Below are 15,945 nucleotides of genomic sequence, written 5' to 3'. Positions count from 1 at the left end.
GTGATTTGTGTGATTGGAAGGGCCAGTCAATCTAGGATCCACTGAAAAACACCTGTAACTGGAGAGCTAACCATGTTTAGTTTGGTGTATGGTCTTCCACGACAAAGCATTTCATGTGAGGAATTTTTAGACAAATCAAAGGTTCTATGGAATCGGAACACATAATTGGGAATGAACTATGACATTTTTTTTCTGCATTGCAAAGCGGGTTTGAGTAAATGTCTACGTGTATGTATTTTTGTTTTCGCTTTGTTTTATTAACTGCAATTGTTCAAAAGCACATCTTGCTCAGTGTTGTCTGATAATTGTCTCTGAGTAGGTCCCTTAGATTTGAATTGCCTGAGGATATATCTAAACTTAATTTACTCATAATCCTAGTTCTCACTTAAAAATAAACAATTATTTATACTGAATGGAACATTTTAACCTTTCGGTCACTTTTGATGTAGGCCTACCCCTCATAAACAGTCTTGGGATGCCACAGGTGACACAATCTCATTCGCTGTAAAGCGCAAGTGGGCGTGACCGCCTCCCTCTGCTCTAATCAAATAACAACCACATGATTCATGCACTAATTAATCACCCGCTTTGTGGGCCGAGCAGATCCAGCGACATGGGGAAGAGAGACAGACGTTCGATGTGTTGAATCAGCGCTTTTCTCCATCCCTCTCTCGTTAATTCAATTCCAATCAGAGCTCATTTGAATTGGCCGCCCTCTGATTTGGTTTGTGTAGTTTGCAGCTGGAAACAAAATACTGTATTTCATCATGATATTTCCTCGTACTTTGTATTTATTTGGTGTATTTTCCAATCCGGGCTTGATTTGAGATTGCATATTTATCACAAATCATCGACTGTGTGCATGCTGGTGCTTTCGGAAACTGTCTGACAGTAGAGAAGGTTGAATAATTGCACAAGCCAGCATAGGGACTCTCTAGGCTCGGAAAGCCAGACCCTAGGCAACAGTGAGTCTGGGATGAATGACGGACTCTTTGTTTACTTCGAAAAGACAGAGAAAATGATCAGACGGACAACTCTCTCAACAAATCACGAGGCAGACATTCCAGAACATCACAAAAACCTTTTGTAGTGGTTTTAGTGAAGGTAGTTGATGCAAACTAGCCACTTGCGAAATGCACTCATAAAAACACCGCCATCTTGCTTGCTACTGTTTTGTGTCGACGGGATGTGAGCGACAAGCGGATAAGGCAGTGATGAAGGCAGTGATGAAGGCAGTGATGTATGCAGTGACTGATCTGTACAGATGTGAAGCCAGAACGTTGGTACATTGTGGGAGGCAGCCCTTCTTTTTAGAGAGACGATGGACAATTCCAACAGTACAAGTCGTTTATCTCCATTATGACAGCCATTTACACAAACAAACTCTCCAATCTTAATGTTTGCAGTCGTTGACCCCTTCCATCTGACAATTTTTCTGTTTCTTGGGCGATCAACTGAAATGCCCCAAAGGCCCTGTTTTGATATTAATGATGACTTTTAAATGTCATTGCTAGTCTGCTCTGTCTGAGCTGAAGTGCCCTGTGGCTCGGAGGGAGTACAGGAAGAAGGGTCGGAGAGAAGGAGGCCTGGGCTGGTTTTCAATGACCCCAGGGCCTCAGTGACGCTCTACATGCAAGCCCTCTTGAGAACATGCAATTTCCCCCAATTACTTAAGGAAATCCGCATTCAATGCCCACAATCAAACTCCTCTTTTGGTTTTCAATTTGCGGCCTCGGAGTGATTTGAAAGCTCGGGAAAGAGCGACATTATTTCCAATGACCTTTCCAATGCCCTTTTTGGTGAGTAATTGAGGTGTTTAAATATTTATTTGTGAATTATGGCATGTGTCTGTAGAAATGACTTGCTCCTCTCTGTAGATTCACCGTGAATTAACACTTTTGGAATGCGTTGAAGTAAAGACATCTTAGTTGACCTTAACGTTTTATCAAGCGAGTTCTCCCACAATTCTACTTTTATTTTGCGTATTCAGCAGAGTGCTCGTCAAGAGACTTATCTTGGGGGGAAATCTCAGGAGGATGAGTACAACAGGATATTCCTCTCGAGTATTAGAGAGAGAGGGAGTGGAACAGGATAGAACTGAGAGCTTAGATATGAGGAAGGACTCCATCTTGCTTTTAGCTCGATGGATGTGTGGACTTAGATAGCGATACAGGCAGGATGCTGGTGTTGGTAGCCGGGGAATCTGGTTATTGCTTACATTAGCGGCTAAGGGAATCTGTCTCCCAAATGTATTTGTGTGGCTTCGTTTCCTTGTTTGTTTTAATGTGGGAGGAAGATATCACTTCGCTGACATGCTGTGTCGTTACCTTGTCTTTAGGTTACAGAGTGAGTGTCCCTTTTTAAGATCCACAAGGGATGTTGAGGTCATTCTAATAGCCCAGTCAGTTGTCGGTGGACAATCAGGGGAGTACAAAAATCGGATCTATAAAAAAGTGTGTCAAAATAATTCTCAACTTCTTATTCAGACCTTATAAATACAATTAGAGAAGACTTTTAAGTGTATGCTGGTGTCTTTGTATACTTTCATGTTGAGTTAGCATAGAACGTATGGCTTAGGCTGTAGTAAGCGTTTGCTAGTTTTGACTCCCGTCTTCAAGTATAACATGAAAACACCATTAGCGTTCCCTTTCTCAATGTTGGTCTATCATACCTGTTGGTAATTGGTTCTGGCCAACTTTTGAAGCTGCATATGTCATGACGTTTGATTATAGTTGTGTGTGTGTACACTGTGTATATAGAAGTGTTACCAGTGATGCACAAGTGAAAACCTATTTAAAAAAAAGTCTGTCTTATGAATTGCTTTGATTTCAAACAACCAAGGATGGCATATTCTGTTGCTTAAAATTGCACATGGATCAATTTGTTCTTCTTGCCTTGTAGAATAACTACTGCACTTACTTGACCCAGTGAATTGAAACAGATCAATGGTACTCGGTAGAGCAAAAACTCATGTTTAGGCAAGCTATTCAGCTAAGCATAGGATGAAACTTCAACAGACCTCCAATCTGCTTATAAATTGATGTTGTGTTGCATTTTGAGCATGATCTACTCCATAGCAAGAGAATATGAAACAGAATGTGGAATAAATACGATAAAAATGAAATGATTTATTGATTTCAAGGATTGCGGGGACAAAATGGCATTTTCAAATTCCGTTTGGTACTTTGTACATACCACCCGCCTATGATAGTACGTACCAGCATTTTGACATTCTCAGTGCATATGTTTAGGAGAAGACGTGTCTATGGTAACCATTCATGCAATGGGATGTACCTTTTTGATAGAACTATGAAAATACTGTGCCATCTTGTTTTTTGGTCTACATTTGCTTATTTATTGTTTTACAAAATGAATGGTGTCCTCCTTTCCACATACAGTGCATTCTGAAAATTATTCAGACCCCTTGACTTTTACCACATTTTGTTATGTTACAGCCTAATTCTAAAATTAATTAAAAACAATTCCTCAGCAATCTACACAGAAATGCCTTATTTACATAAGTATTCAGACCCTTTGCTATGAGACTCAACATTTTGTTCAGGTGCATCCTGTTTCCATTGATCGTCCTTGATGTTTCTACAACTTGATTGGAGTCCACCTGTGGTAAATTCAAATGATTGGACATGATTTGGAAAGACACACACCTGTCTATATGAGGTCCCACAGTTGACAGTGCATGTCAGAGCAAAAACCAAGCCATGAGGTCGAGATAATTTTCTGTAGAGCTCCGAGACAGGATTGTGTCGTGGCACAGATCTAGGGAAGGATACCAAAAGATGTCTGCAGCATTGAAGGACCCCAAGAACAGAGTGGCCTCCATCAGTCTTAAATGGAAGAAGTTTGGAACCACCAAGACTGGTCCTAGAGTTTGCTGCCCGGCCAAACCAAGCAATTGCGGGAGAAGGGCCTTGGTCAGTGAGGTGACCAAGAACCTGATGGCCACTCTGACCGAGTTCCTCAGGGGAGATGGTTCTCCTTCTGTAAGGTTCTCCCATCTCTGCAACCCTGCACCAGTCAGGCCTTTATGGTAGAGTGGCCGGACGGAAGCCACTCCTCAGTAAAAGGCACATGACAGCCCGCTTGGAGTTTGCCAAATGGCACCTAAATACTCTGACCATGAGAAACAAAATTCTCTGGTCTGATGAAACGAAGATTGAACTATTTAGCCTGAATGCCAAGCGTCACATCTGGAGGAAATCTCTACAGTGAAGCATGGTGGTGGCAGCATCCTGTTGTGGGGATGTCTTTCAGCGGCAGGGACTGGGAGACTAGTCAGGATCGAGGGAAAGATGAATGGAGCAAAGTACAGAGAGATCCTTGATGAAAACCTTCTCCAGAGCGCTCATGACCTCAGACTGTGGTGAAGGTTCACCTTCCAACAGGACAACAGGAGCTTGGACTTGAACCCGATCTAACATCTCTGAAGGGACCTGAAAATAGCTGTGCAGCAACGCTCCCCATCCAACCTGACAGAGCTTGAGAGAATCTGCAGAGAAGAATGGTAGAAACTCCCCAAATACACGTGTGCCAAGCTTGTAGCGTCATACCCAAGAAGACTCGAGGCTGTAATCCCTGCCAAAGGTACTTCAACAAAGTACTGAGTAAAAGGTCTGAATACTTATGTAATATTTCAGTTTTTTTTGCAAATTAGCCAGACATTTCTAAAAAAAAACATTTTTTTAATTTTCTCATTAGGTATTGTGTGTTGATTGGGGGGGGGGGGGGACAATTGTATCAATTTTAGAATGCTGTAACGTAACAAAATTTGGAAAAAGTCAAGAGGCCTGAATACTTTCCAAAAGCAATGTACATGGGTCTTTTTTGCTTTAAGTGTCTCTCGCTCTGCTACTTTGAAAATAGTGCCCTCAAGTATTCTAGATAGATAGGTGCATGATATTGAAATTTAACAAGCTTACCTGGCAGTGGCTTATCAAAGATTCTTCTTACAGAAGATTCATGCAACAACTCTCATGTATCACGTTAAACATCTTGCTATACTACCTCTTCATGGCCTTGTTTTCAACACATGTAATAGAAACTTCACTGGCCAATCAAATGTATGTGTGTCCTTTCTCTTCCATGGTGCCCGGTGGTTAATCAGCCATCAATTATTTGAAAGTAGAAGTGTAATAAGATCCAGATCACTGAGAGGTAGAGAGGGATAGAGAGAGACTTCCATTAAGTACACATACTGGCTGTCTATCCCCCTTCCAGCCGATGATAAATGCCTGCAGTACACATTGTCCAGTGTTGGCGCTGCAACACAGACACTTCTGTTAAGGGGTGTTTATGAAAATCCATAACTTTCACGGTCCCCCATGGTCACTCAGCCCAGCGTTTACGTTTCCTACTCATTTTTCATTCCCACTGTAAACACCAAACCCCTGGAGTCTCTCCACTGTTCGTCTGGCGAGAGGCAAAGCAGAAACGTCCGAACAGACAGACAGCAGGCTCTGGTCTCTTACCATTGGGCTGCCTGTGGTGAACAATTACAATACTGCCAGAGGGCAAGCAGCTAGCCACTCGTTTACCCCCTTGCCACCTTCCCCTGTTAAGTGGGCGTGGCCACCTCCCTCAGATCTAATTGAATAAAAACACGATGATGCGGTAATTGTGTGGTACATATGGACGTTATAGTCAGGCCTCTTTTCTCTCTTTTTCTCTCTCTCTTTTTCTCTTTCCCTCCATCTCTCTCTCTCCTCTCTCTATTCGTATTGCTGGTTGGATGGTCATCATGAACACAACTAACATGCTCCCCACCTACTCTTTGACGATCTTGATCGCCATATCTCTCCGTCTCTCTCCGTCTCTCACATAACCTATAGCCATGTTATTGTCTCCCACCCCCAACGAGGGCCCTGTCAGCTCAGCTTCTTACCTCCCAATATCTGACCTGTGACCTTTGCTCTAATGTCACCATCTCTTTGTCTATCTATCGGTCTTTCTCGCTGTTTTATCTCACTCTAATGGTTAAGATATTAGGTTGGCTATTGGGAGACCCAGGTTCGATTCTCACCAGGCACACGTGTCCCACATAGTAAATATACCCACTGTTACGCAGTGTTTGCTGACGTTATTTTCTCTTTATGTACCCACAGCTTTCAGTCGAGCGCCCATTCCCATGGCTGTGGTGAGGAGGGAGCTGTCGTGTGAGAGCTACCCCATCGAGCTGCGCTGTCCGGGCACTGACGTCATCATGATCGAGAGTGCCAACTACGGCCGCACCGACGACAAGATCTGCGACGCAGACCCGGCACAGATGGAGAACACGCGCTGCTACCTGCCAGATGCCTACAAGATCATGTCCCAGAGGTGAGAATCTAGAACTGTACATCTATGTTTCTGCCGGTGAGCATCTAGAACTGTATATCTACGTATGGTCTCTACATTACTATGAATAGATTGTCTGTGCTTGGTAATGCTCAATGACACCGGCCCCAAAAACTGCCGTTGCAATTTTGGCTACCTTTTATTGAGTCTTTGTCTGGAGTTCATAGACCAGAGTGGAGGGGATTTCATGAATGAACTTTGTCTGTTACGGGGGAAACAAGTCCCCATTGAAAATAATAAGCAATTCCCCTATGTTGATAATTGGTGTTCCATTTGTAATTCCTGAATTACGTTTAGTTGGATATTGATTTGATTGAGACTCTGAGGTGATTGCCACTTATATTACAGGTGCCTCTCGCTGTTATCGATTTCCGTTTTTCTCAAATGAGATGAAAGGTGCTACATACATAGTCCTGGAAGTGTATATTTGGGACATATACACTTTTGAATCCGGTGTATACGATACACTTGATATGTTTTATTACAAGGGGATTTTATGAGTAGGACGTGTTTGGGTATTAAGTTTTGTTTAGAGATCGGAATTACGATGATGTCTTCTGCAACGGACCACCTTTGAAGAAATCCAATATGAAACACTCTTTTGGTTTGCTGTCCGGCAGTGAATCGATCCTTGTGTTCTCAGTAGAATACGTTAAGAATTCCAACGAGTCTCGAAAATTCTCAGATCGAATGCAATAAATCCCCGTCTTGGGTGTAAATTCATACCACCTATACATTTTTGCCTGTGATGGGAAATCAATGTTCATTTGAAATCATTTGAATACATTAAATCTTATTTGTCTAAATAAATATGACCTCGGTGAGCTCCCCTGCCAGACCTAAGCGCGTTGTGTAGAGTTATGGCTACGTTGTGGAGAAATCAGGAAACGGAGGCCGATTTGTCAGTGCAGACAGAGTGTATACAGCACTTTGACAGTGATATAAGAGAATATACACATCATCTGATGATTTACATTCTGTAAATGTGCACACCATACAGGCTTTGAGCATACATGCAGCTAATGTGCTCTATTTAAGAAAAGTAAGCACAGTCATTGTTATTTTTTGGAATTTGCTATGACTATCATTATACACCGTGTTGGGTTACTAAGTACTCGGAATGGTTGTCTGTAAAAAACATTTTCCATAGATACACAGCATGACTTGGTTCAAGCCCTCTTTAAAAGCTGCAGACATGCACCAGGATTTGTAGCTGTTGTCGCGCTCATGTTGTCGTGAATAAGTTACGAGCACTCCAACGAGATAAGGTTTATCTAAATTGCTTTTCAGTGTTGACACGTCCCCGTTTTCCAAACCCAGTGTTCCCTTTTGAGAATACTAATGACGTTCTGCACATTATCTAACTGCCTCTCCCCTCCACTCTGTGTATGGCATGACAAAGGTGAGATACACACTAGTGTGAGAAGTATGGATAAAAAGGTAGGTCTTAACACCACTGTCAGATAATTGATCCGGCCCATAGCATCTCCCTCGTTCTCCCTCCTGCACCACCCACTCAGAAGAGTAATCCCTGCCGGAATGAATCGAACTGGAGATGAGGAAGAAACGGAACAACAACAAAAAAGACAACCAGGGGGAAAAAAGAACAGCACCAGGGAACTGCACTTTTCTCTTTAGCATCATGTGAATAGGGATGCGCTAAGGGTTAGTTAGCACGTAGGAAAGTGCGACGGTCACGCGATGCCCCCGGCTGCAACAGAGCGGGTACAGCTATTGCTAGGAACCCGGTAACTAAGCTCATTAGAAGACAAAAACAGGAATAGAATCAAAACAAACAACAATTCAGAAAACTGTCGCTTCAAAGACGACAGAGGTCGACACGAGATGAAAAATGGGCCCCAAAACTGCTCGCTCTGCGTTTTTGTTTGGTGGATTTGTCTGATGTCGCTGACAGGATAATGTGACAAATACACACAGAAGAAGAATGGACTGTTCAGCACACCGATGCCGACTTTGAGATGCTTCTGAGCATTTGTCATTTTTCTTTGAGCTTTTTCCTGATTACAATTGACTGCCTTTGATCAGATGATCTAAGTATTGCATAACAGTAAGTACATTTAACTTAGTGTTTAGACTAAGCTTAGATGTTATAACAAATAGAAAACAGCAGTGATTGTTTTCATGTCTATCTTTAGGGGTATGAATGAAAAGTATGTTGGTTACTTTCATGTTGTTGGCTATTGGCTTCGTACAGAATGTCCTCCAAACAGAATGGGCACTGGGACTGAGGCACACTTCCCTGATATTTGATATCCTACTCTGTAGAGACTACCCCTCCCCCTTAGTGAAATGTTTCTCCTTTGGGATTTTCTTACATTTTTTTGCCAGCCCATGAGCCACCTGTCTTTCCTGCTGGCATGGTCTGGGCGGGTATCACTCTGTCAGACTAAGCTACAGGCTAACATCCATCACGAGGAAATACCCATCCATATCACCAAGCCTGCTATCAGTCAGTACACATTTGGTCAGCGCAACTCCCTTTTCCTTCCCCTCCCCCTAACTATTCAAAAAGGGCCCCATTTGATATTCAGAAGAATGGAATGACCTCCCACCACACAAAGAAAACCAGAAATGGTTGCTTATCAGCATACAGAGGCTCCTCCAGCTAGGTGTTTGGTTCCATTAGTCTTTTAAGCGAGTTCTAATATCTCCTGCCTGAGTGATAGCGAGCCGGTGAGTGCCGTAATGCATCTCAAAATGAAGGCGGTCTTCCCAACGTGCCCCCGACAGGATGAATGGCTCTGAGTCATTACTGATGCTCTCGCATGCAGCGGCCATTACGTGTCTGGAAAATCACAGCCACTCAAAGACGTGTCACCTGTGTGTGGCACCGGGTTACAACTGGAAGGTGGATAATGATATTGTAATTCAAACATATGCCACCAGGACTCATTTGGACGTAATTGGCAGCAATTACCATACTTCAGCCCACCTACTCTTCCCAATGAATTTTAGCTGGCAACTAGCTCTGTATATTGAGTGTTTCGGGAGTTATCTACATGCGGTTTATTGTTTTGGAGCCTCTTGAAATCTCTCCTCAATAAACTCTGCAGTGAAGCTAGATTATTCCTCAGAAGTGCTTCCGCCCGTCCTCTACAACAGCACGGTGCTATCATATCAATCGGGCTTGATCTCGTCGACGCACGTGCGACGCGCCGTACTTCAAAAAACGAGCGACGGCGATATCGAACAACACCCTCCACCGTTTTCTCATCAGCGGCCCAGCGCCTGTCGTCTTTTGTGTTCCCCCTCTCTTTCCCTGAGGCGTCGTGGCCTTCACGGCTAGTAATTACCGGCAATATCAAAGTCGTATATCACCCCGCATCTCTGCAGACCTCTCCGGGTACCTTAAGGGAACGCCTGATAGGAAGAGAAAAGGGTCAAAAACGAGACCCCCCCCCCTATCCCCTTTTCTCTGAACTTTTCTCCCCATCTCTTTCTCTCTGTCTACGAGGCATTCGGTCTGCTGATTCTCTCGACACGTTCAAGTGTCTGGCCTTTCATCAGCTAAGTGCAGTGTTGTGTCTGCTCCCCGGGTTGAGGCAAACACGGAACATTTGAAATAATTGCAGGCTAAAAACATGACATTTTGAAGGAAAATATGTTTTTGTAGCAAAAGTGATTCGTGTGTGCTGTGATTTTTACACGAGTTCCCAGTCATTTACCGGCAGGTTGAATGTCATGGGTATTGCATTGTATACCACTTGGGATTGAAGCTACAGATCTTCAGTCAATAGTTAATTTTCTTTTACAAGTACACCATAATAGTTTTTTTTTGTTGCCTTCATTCACTTTGTCATACTAGAATGTATGAAACGGAACAAAACTAAACGTATTACTTCAAATTCCTCAATGTAAAAGCAAACTATCAAAGATAAGAGAGCTCGAAGGGGGGAGAGAGAGAGAGAGCATATGAAGTAAAAATCCTACTCCCTCCCCGTTGATCTTAACATCCGGTCGAGTTTCCTTCATTCTTGGTATTTGACCTGCTTCACAGGGTTTAAGGATTTGATAAGATATTTATTTAAAAGAGAGAATATTAGCTGAAGGTCCCTTTCAGTTCCAATGCCCTTCCTCATCCAAATCCCTTGACTTAACTGTCGTATGCGTACATTTCACCAGCTGGATAGGCAGACACTCAGTGTATATTACAACACTGCAAATATCCAACCAGGTGGCAAGTAAATGTAAAAAAAAGAATAATAATAATCCGGCATTCATTTGTTTTGGCATTCCTGTTTTTCAAGTCACATGTTGATGCACATTTTGCATTGGTTCCTTGATCTATGATTTTTGCGTTGTTTCAGCCAATGCTTATAATGGAATACATGTCACGTGACTGTACAATTTACTCTTAATACATGTTTGGGGGGTATTCATGGTCTGTGGTTACCATCAGTGGTGGAATCCATTAAATGCTAGTCATATTTTGAGGAGAGAAAGAACACACCACTAAAGCACAAACCAAGTGGAATGTCCTTACACAGAGTGTTTAGTGTCCCTAGTTGCCCCCAACAACCAGCTAGAGAGTTCAGCCAGGCACAAAATGATTCTACATCCAACTGCCTTGTATCCCATTACGTATTCATCCTCCCGCGTATTACCACTTCTGATACTTCTCATCTTTTTCTCATAAAAGTTTGGCCGTTTTGAGTTTTGGTGGTATGGAATAGATGAGGAAGCATGGTGTAACAGGAGTTCGCCGAGCTGAAACGGGATACTGTCTCATCTAAGATCAATTGGCTGTCTCTGAGGGAAAGTCACCTTATTAAAAAAAGGCTTTTGGCATTTTGCAACACCCTAACTCATGTTTTTAAAGGGAGGTGTCCCAGTTCATGCGTTGCAATGCACTGTTTGGTTGGTAGTAGATAATTGGTATGTTTGCATTTTAAATAGATTATGACCCATGGATACAACAGCATATGTGATTTTGGTTGATATACAGTATGTAGTTTGGCTTGGTGTTGAACTTCCTATATAAATCAAATCTTGAGAGTCAATTATTCGGCTAAGATGTGCTAATGCATGAATTTAATCTCTGAATAAAGAATATCTTAGATGTGGTTCTCGCACACACACCCGCAGGGTTATTTTCAGAAAGAAATCACCAGCCTCCAGTTTGCGGAGTTTGTATTTTGCCCATGTTTTCTATTGAGGACATTGTGTGCTGTATGAGGTCTGTATAAGACCAACAGCAATATTTGTGTTAAGTTTATAAGGCAGAGCAGTTTGCCTCTGCCAAACCTGTCCTTACTCATACATGTCTTGCAGTGCCGACAAACTATTAATCAAGCTATTCCCCTCGGAACCATGGTTGTGTTGATCACCTGTCAATTATAGATGCCATCAACCACCGCATGAGATGATGGCCCGTTGTGAATACCAAAACAAATGTGAGATAATGAAATTGAGCCAAGGGAGGTTTTCTGTGACTACAACCAGTAATAAGTAAAAGGGTCATGCTAGCGAGAACAGCTCTTGACAGAAAAAGTCCTATCCCCTTTGGAATACAAAGAACATGCAAGCAATAAAATGAATTCCAAAGTCTGATGATTACTTAAGGAATATAAGCCCAATTTCCATCTGTGCATGTTTTTGATGTGCTGCCTTCTCACAGGAAAAAGGAAAACAATATTTGTTTTCCTTTTTCTTCCCCTATGGATGAAGTCACCCGACATTCATTATCCCCTCTCGTTTTTCATCCCCGCCTGCCTCCATTCTCTCCATCCGGCTTGATAAGAACCTGCTGCATTTCCATTTGGCCAATTGGGTACAGTAAATTCAGCCTGGCAGTCTAACCTTCCAGCCAACGGGCAAGGCCAGGTCATAGACCAGACGAGACTTAATGGTGATTAAGAAAATAAGGGCCTAAGCTGGCAGTGGATTTTTTTGTTGTTGAGTTTTCCTATGCAGAGCAGATTGATAACTCTCAAAGGATAGAGGGAGAAAAAGAAAGAGGATTGAATCCAGCAGCCGGGCGGTTTGAGAATCCCTGCAGTTTTTGCAGTTGTTTTCCAAATGCCCTCTGGGTTTCCGTATGCCCCCACAAGTTGAAGTAAAAAAAAAATATATATGAATTTGAGAGGTTTTAACTTTTCAACTGTTACCTGTTCTCCTCACGAAACCCCGGCATAGCTCAGGCCTTACGTGGTAGAATGTCAGATGAATAGCCTTGCACGGTGCGGTCACTGGCTAAACATGTGTCGTAATGGAATGAAAGTAAATGGTCGGGAGGAGGAGGACTCAGTCCATTTGTCAGCTGTGGGATTGGGTTTCACTTGGATGCCCCAGAACAGTAAAGAAAGCGCTAATTCAGATTGGGGGTAGTTGGTCAAATGGCACACTGGAAGCAGACTCCGCTACCACCTGATGTTTTCCTCCTTCGCTCAGAAATCCCTCTGTTGTTTTTCCCTTCCGTCTTCCCTCTTGTTCTGTTCTTCTCTTAATTGTCAGGCTAGAGTAGACACCTATTTGATGTCTACTACAGCGCGCCGCTTCCAACTCAAAGAGAAAGTGCCGAAGGGGGCAATTTCTCTGTCGTCTTATGTAGGAGTGGGCGGCCGACTTCGCTTGACCTTTGGGTAACATTACGTTGATCCATCCTCGCCTCGGAGATAAAACATCATCGTGCTTTTCTGATTGATGTCTTGTCTCTACATCATTACCAGTCCTTTTACATTCTCTGTTACTCCCTTGCCTGCACCCTGCCCCCAAAAATAACTTTCCCCTGATGTAAATTCCTTCACTAATCACTTGCGCTGAGGGCTATTTAATTGAAATTGATGAGCGAGCGGTGGAATGGTAAAATTCACCTGAAAAACTATGCCCCTATGAATCAGGCTCCAGGTGTCAGACCAGGCTCCACATTTCATTACACCACAACCGGGTGATTTTTAAACCAGTCTAAATTAGCTGGGTAATGAAAGCCTCTCCTTGTTTGTACCATATTTTACATCATCTGTATAGAACTAGGTAGACATGGGGGCGGGAGGTGGTTTGGAGGGAGGTTAGAGGGGCTGAACTAGTTAATTTTCTTGGGAATTACCTCACCCGTAGCGGAGCGCACTTAGCCGTACTTTAGTCCTGAAAAGAAAACAGCCGTTGTCGGAGAAAGAAAAGGAGGACATCTCCAGAGTATCGAGTTTCTGGAGTGTCCATTAGTTCCAAATAAACAAGACATCATTTTCATCTGTGAGGAAGTCAATATTTATGCTCAAATGAGCATTGAAAATGGTGTAGTTTCTGATTATTTAGCTTGTCCACCCCTCTCTCACTGCTAGCCCAAGTGGTGCAGTGATATTGAATCATTCATGAGAACGGGAGCTCATCTTGGAGTTTGTTTGTCAGAATTGAAGTCAGATTTCTCTCTGTTGTGCCACTGCTAGCCCTTCTAGTTGTCGAGTCGATGGTGCTCTTTCTGCTTTTCTCCCAGTGTCTTTACAGCTGTGGATTTACTGCATTTGTCACGGAGCGCAGTAAGTATGTGGGTTGTTTGAATATGTCAGCTGGCTTGGCCAGGCGGCAATGTGTACTCAGACGATGGGGAGAGAGTGTGGGCTAATCTTGTAGGGGCCGAGCCCCAACGAGGCGCCCTGGTCCTCAAACGGTGACTCAAGTTGTTCAACTGTGATGGCTTCTAGTCGTTGCTCAATTCTGACATTATAGTCTCCCACTCCATACTATGGATATTCTCTCTCGCTCTCTCAAACTCACACACACACCCCTCCCTCCGTGGGCCGAAACTGGACATGAATGGGTGGCCGCGGGCCAAATCCTATGGGTACGGCACTCAGGGGAAGTAGTTGCTGCCGGCGTTGCCACCTGCTTCCACAGTCGAGACGCGGAGGCCCCTTCTCTCCCTGTTTTCCTTTCTCAGGCAAAAAGCGAGTCCCTAGGGACCCGTTTCTACCAGGCATCCCTCGCTCACCTCTAGTCACCTCACCTGCTCCGTCTGTTTCTTTTTGGTAGCCCGTCCTGTCATCCATGCATAATTGTCTCGTATTTCAAGAACAGGGTTTTTCCCCAAGTAACGCTTTCAAGACAAATGTGTGTAGGGGCCCTCTGGTGGCTTTTACAGTATGGGATTCATTTAAAAGTCTCTGAGGCTGTCTAACTAGTTTCAAATGGGTTCGATTATTATAGCATGTGGTGACGTTTCAGTTGTTTTGGCAACTGTCACAAAACTTCTGCGCTGATGGTTTCTGCTCCTCAATCTATAGGCTTAATATGGAATTCTATGAAAGGGGATGCATGGGATGTCAACTATTAATCTTTAATCTGGAAAACTGATGACACAATCCTTATGATCAATGTTTCATACCACAGTTGCATAATTCACTTTGATCGAGCGCAGATGTGGCATTGAATATTCTATCAGTTGGTACCCCACAACCCTAAACGTATAGAAAGCTGTTCTAAAATATATTCAGAATGATGATAATACTGTATCATGTGTGATTCAAGTGCTGGGAGCTTTTGGAATGACTATTGTAGCTGGAAACAGCTGATTTTTATTGGAATATCTTCATAGGCGTACAGAGGCCCATTAACAGCAACCATCACTCTTGTGTTCCAATGGCACGTTGTCTTAGCTAATCCAAGTTTATCTTTAGAAAACTCTTTTGCGATTATGTTAGCACAGCTGAAAACTGTAGTGCTGATTTAAAGAATCAATAAAACTGGCCTTCTTGAGACTTTATGAAGGCCTTGGGTAAAAAAAAATTCAAATAACACCATAGCTTTTTCATTGGTTTGGTGCTATATGTAAAATATATGTGTGTGTGTGTGTGTATGTGTATATATATGTGTGGGTTAGGGATAACCCAATGTTGTGTGTATATTTGCTGAGGAGATTGTTAGGGATGCATGGTATATATGTGTGTATATATGCAGTTGAAGTCGGAAGTTTACATACACCTTAGCCAAATACATTTAAACTCAGTTTTTCACAATTACTGACATTTAATCCTAGTAAAAATTCCCTGTCTTAGGTCCGTTAGGATCACCACTTTATTTTAAGAATGTGAAATGTCAGAGTAATAGTAGAATGATTGATTTATTTCAGCTTTTATTTCATCACATTCTCAGTGGGTCAGTAGTTTACATACACTTAATTAGTATTTGGTAGCATTGTCTTGAAATTGTTTAACTTTGGTCAAACAATTCGGGTAGCCTTCCACAAGCTTCCCACAATAAGTTGGGTGAATTATGGCCCATTCCTCCTGACAGCTGGTGTAACTGAGTGAGGTTTGTAGGCCTCCTTGCTCTCACACGCTTTTTCAGTTCTGCCTACACATTTTCTATACGATTGAGCTCAGGGCTTTGTGATGGCCACTCCAATACCTTGACTTTGTTGTCCTTAAGCCATTTTGCCATAACTTTGGAAGTATGCTTTGGGTCATTGTCCATTTGGAAGACCCATTTGCGACAAAGCTTTAACTTCCTGACTGATGTCTTGAGATTAGAGGTCGACCGATTATGATTTTTCAACGCCGATACGATACCGATTATTGGAGGACCAAAAAGCACAATACGGATTAATCGGCCAAATTTTGTATTTATTTTTTATTTCTT

General features: G+C 42.8%; 1 protein-coding gene across 2 annotated transcripts in view; it reads left to right on the top strand.

The window, feature by feature from the left end:
- Window positions 1-15,945, top strand: part of LOC139378979 (adhesion G protein-coupled receptor L3-like) — a 300,766-nt gene that overhangs the window by 90,367 nt on the left and 194,454 nt on the right. For both annotated transcript variants that reach the window (XM_071121642.1, XM_071121641.1), the window contains exon 4: window positions 6,120-6,333. In XM_071121642.1, coding sequence (XP_070977743.1) covers window positions 6,120-6,333 — 214 coding nt within the window. The remainder of the gene's footprint in view (window positions 1-6,119; window positions 6,334-15,945) is intronic.

Source organism: Oncorhynchus clarkii, chromosome 21 (genome assembly GCF_045791955.1).
Source record: "Oncorhynchus clarkii lewisi isolate Uvic-CL-2024 chromosome 21, UVic_Ocla_1.0, whole genome shotgun sequence".
In the NCBI taxonomy this organism is placed as follows: Eukaryota; Metazoa; Chordata; class Actinopteri; order Salmoniformes; family Salmonidae; genus Oncorhynchus; species Oncorhynchus clarkii.
Note: the sequence above shows the minus strand (reverse complement) of the source record. Positions and strands in the feature narration are given on the sequence as shown.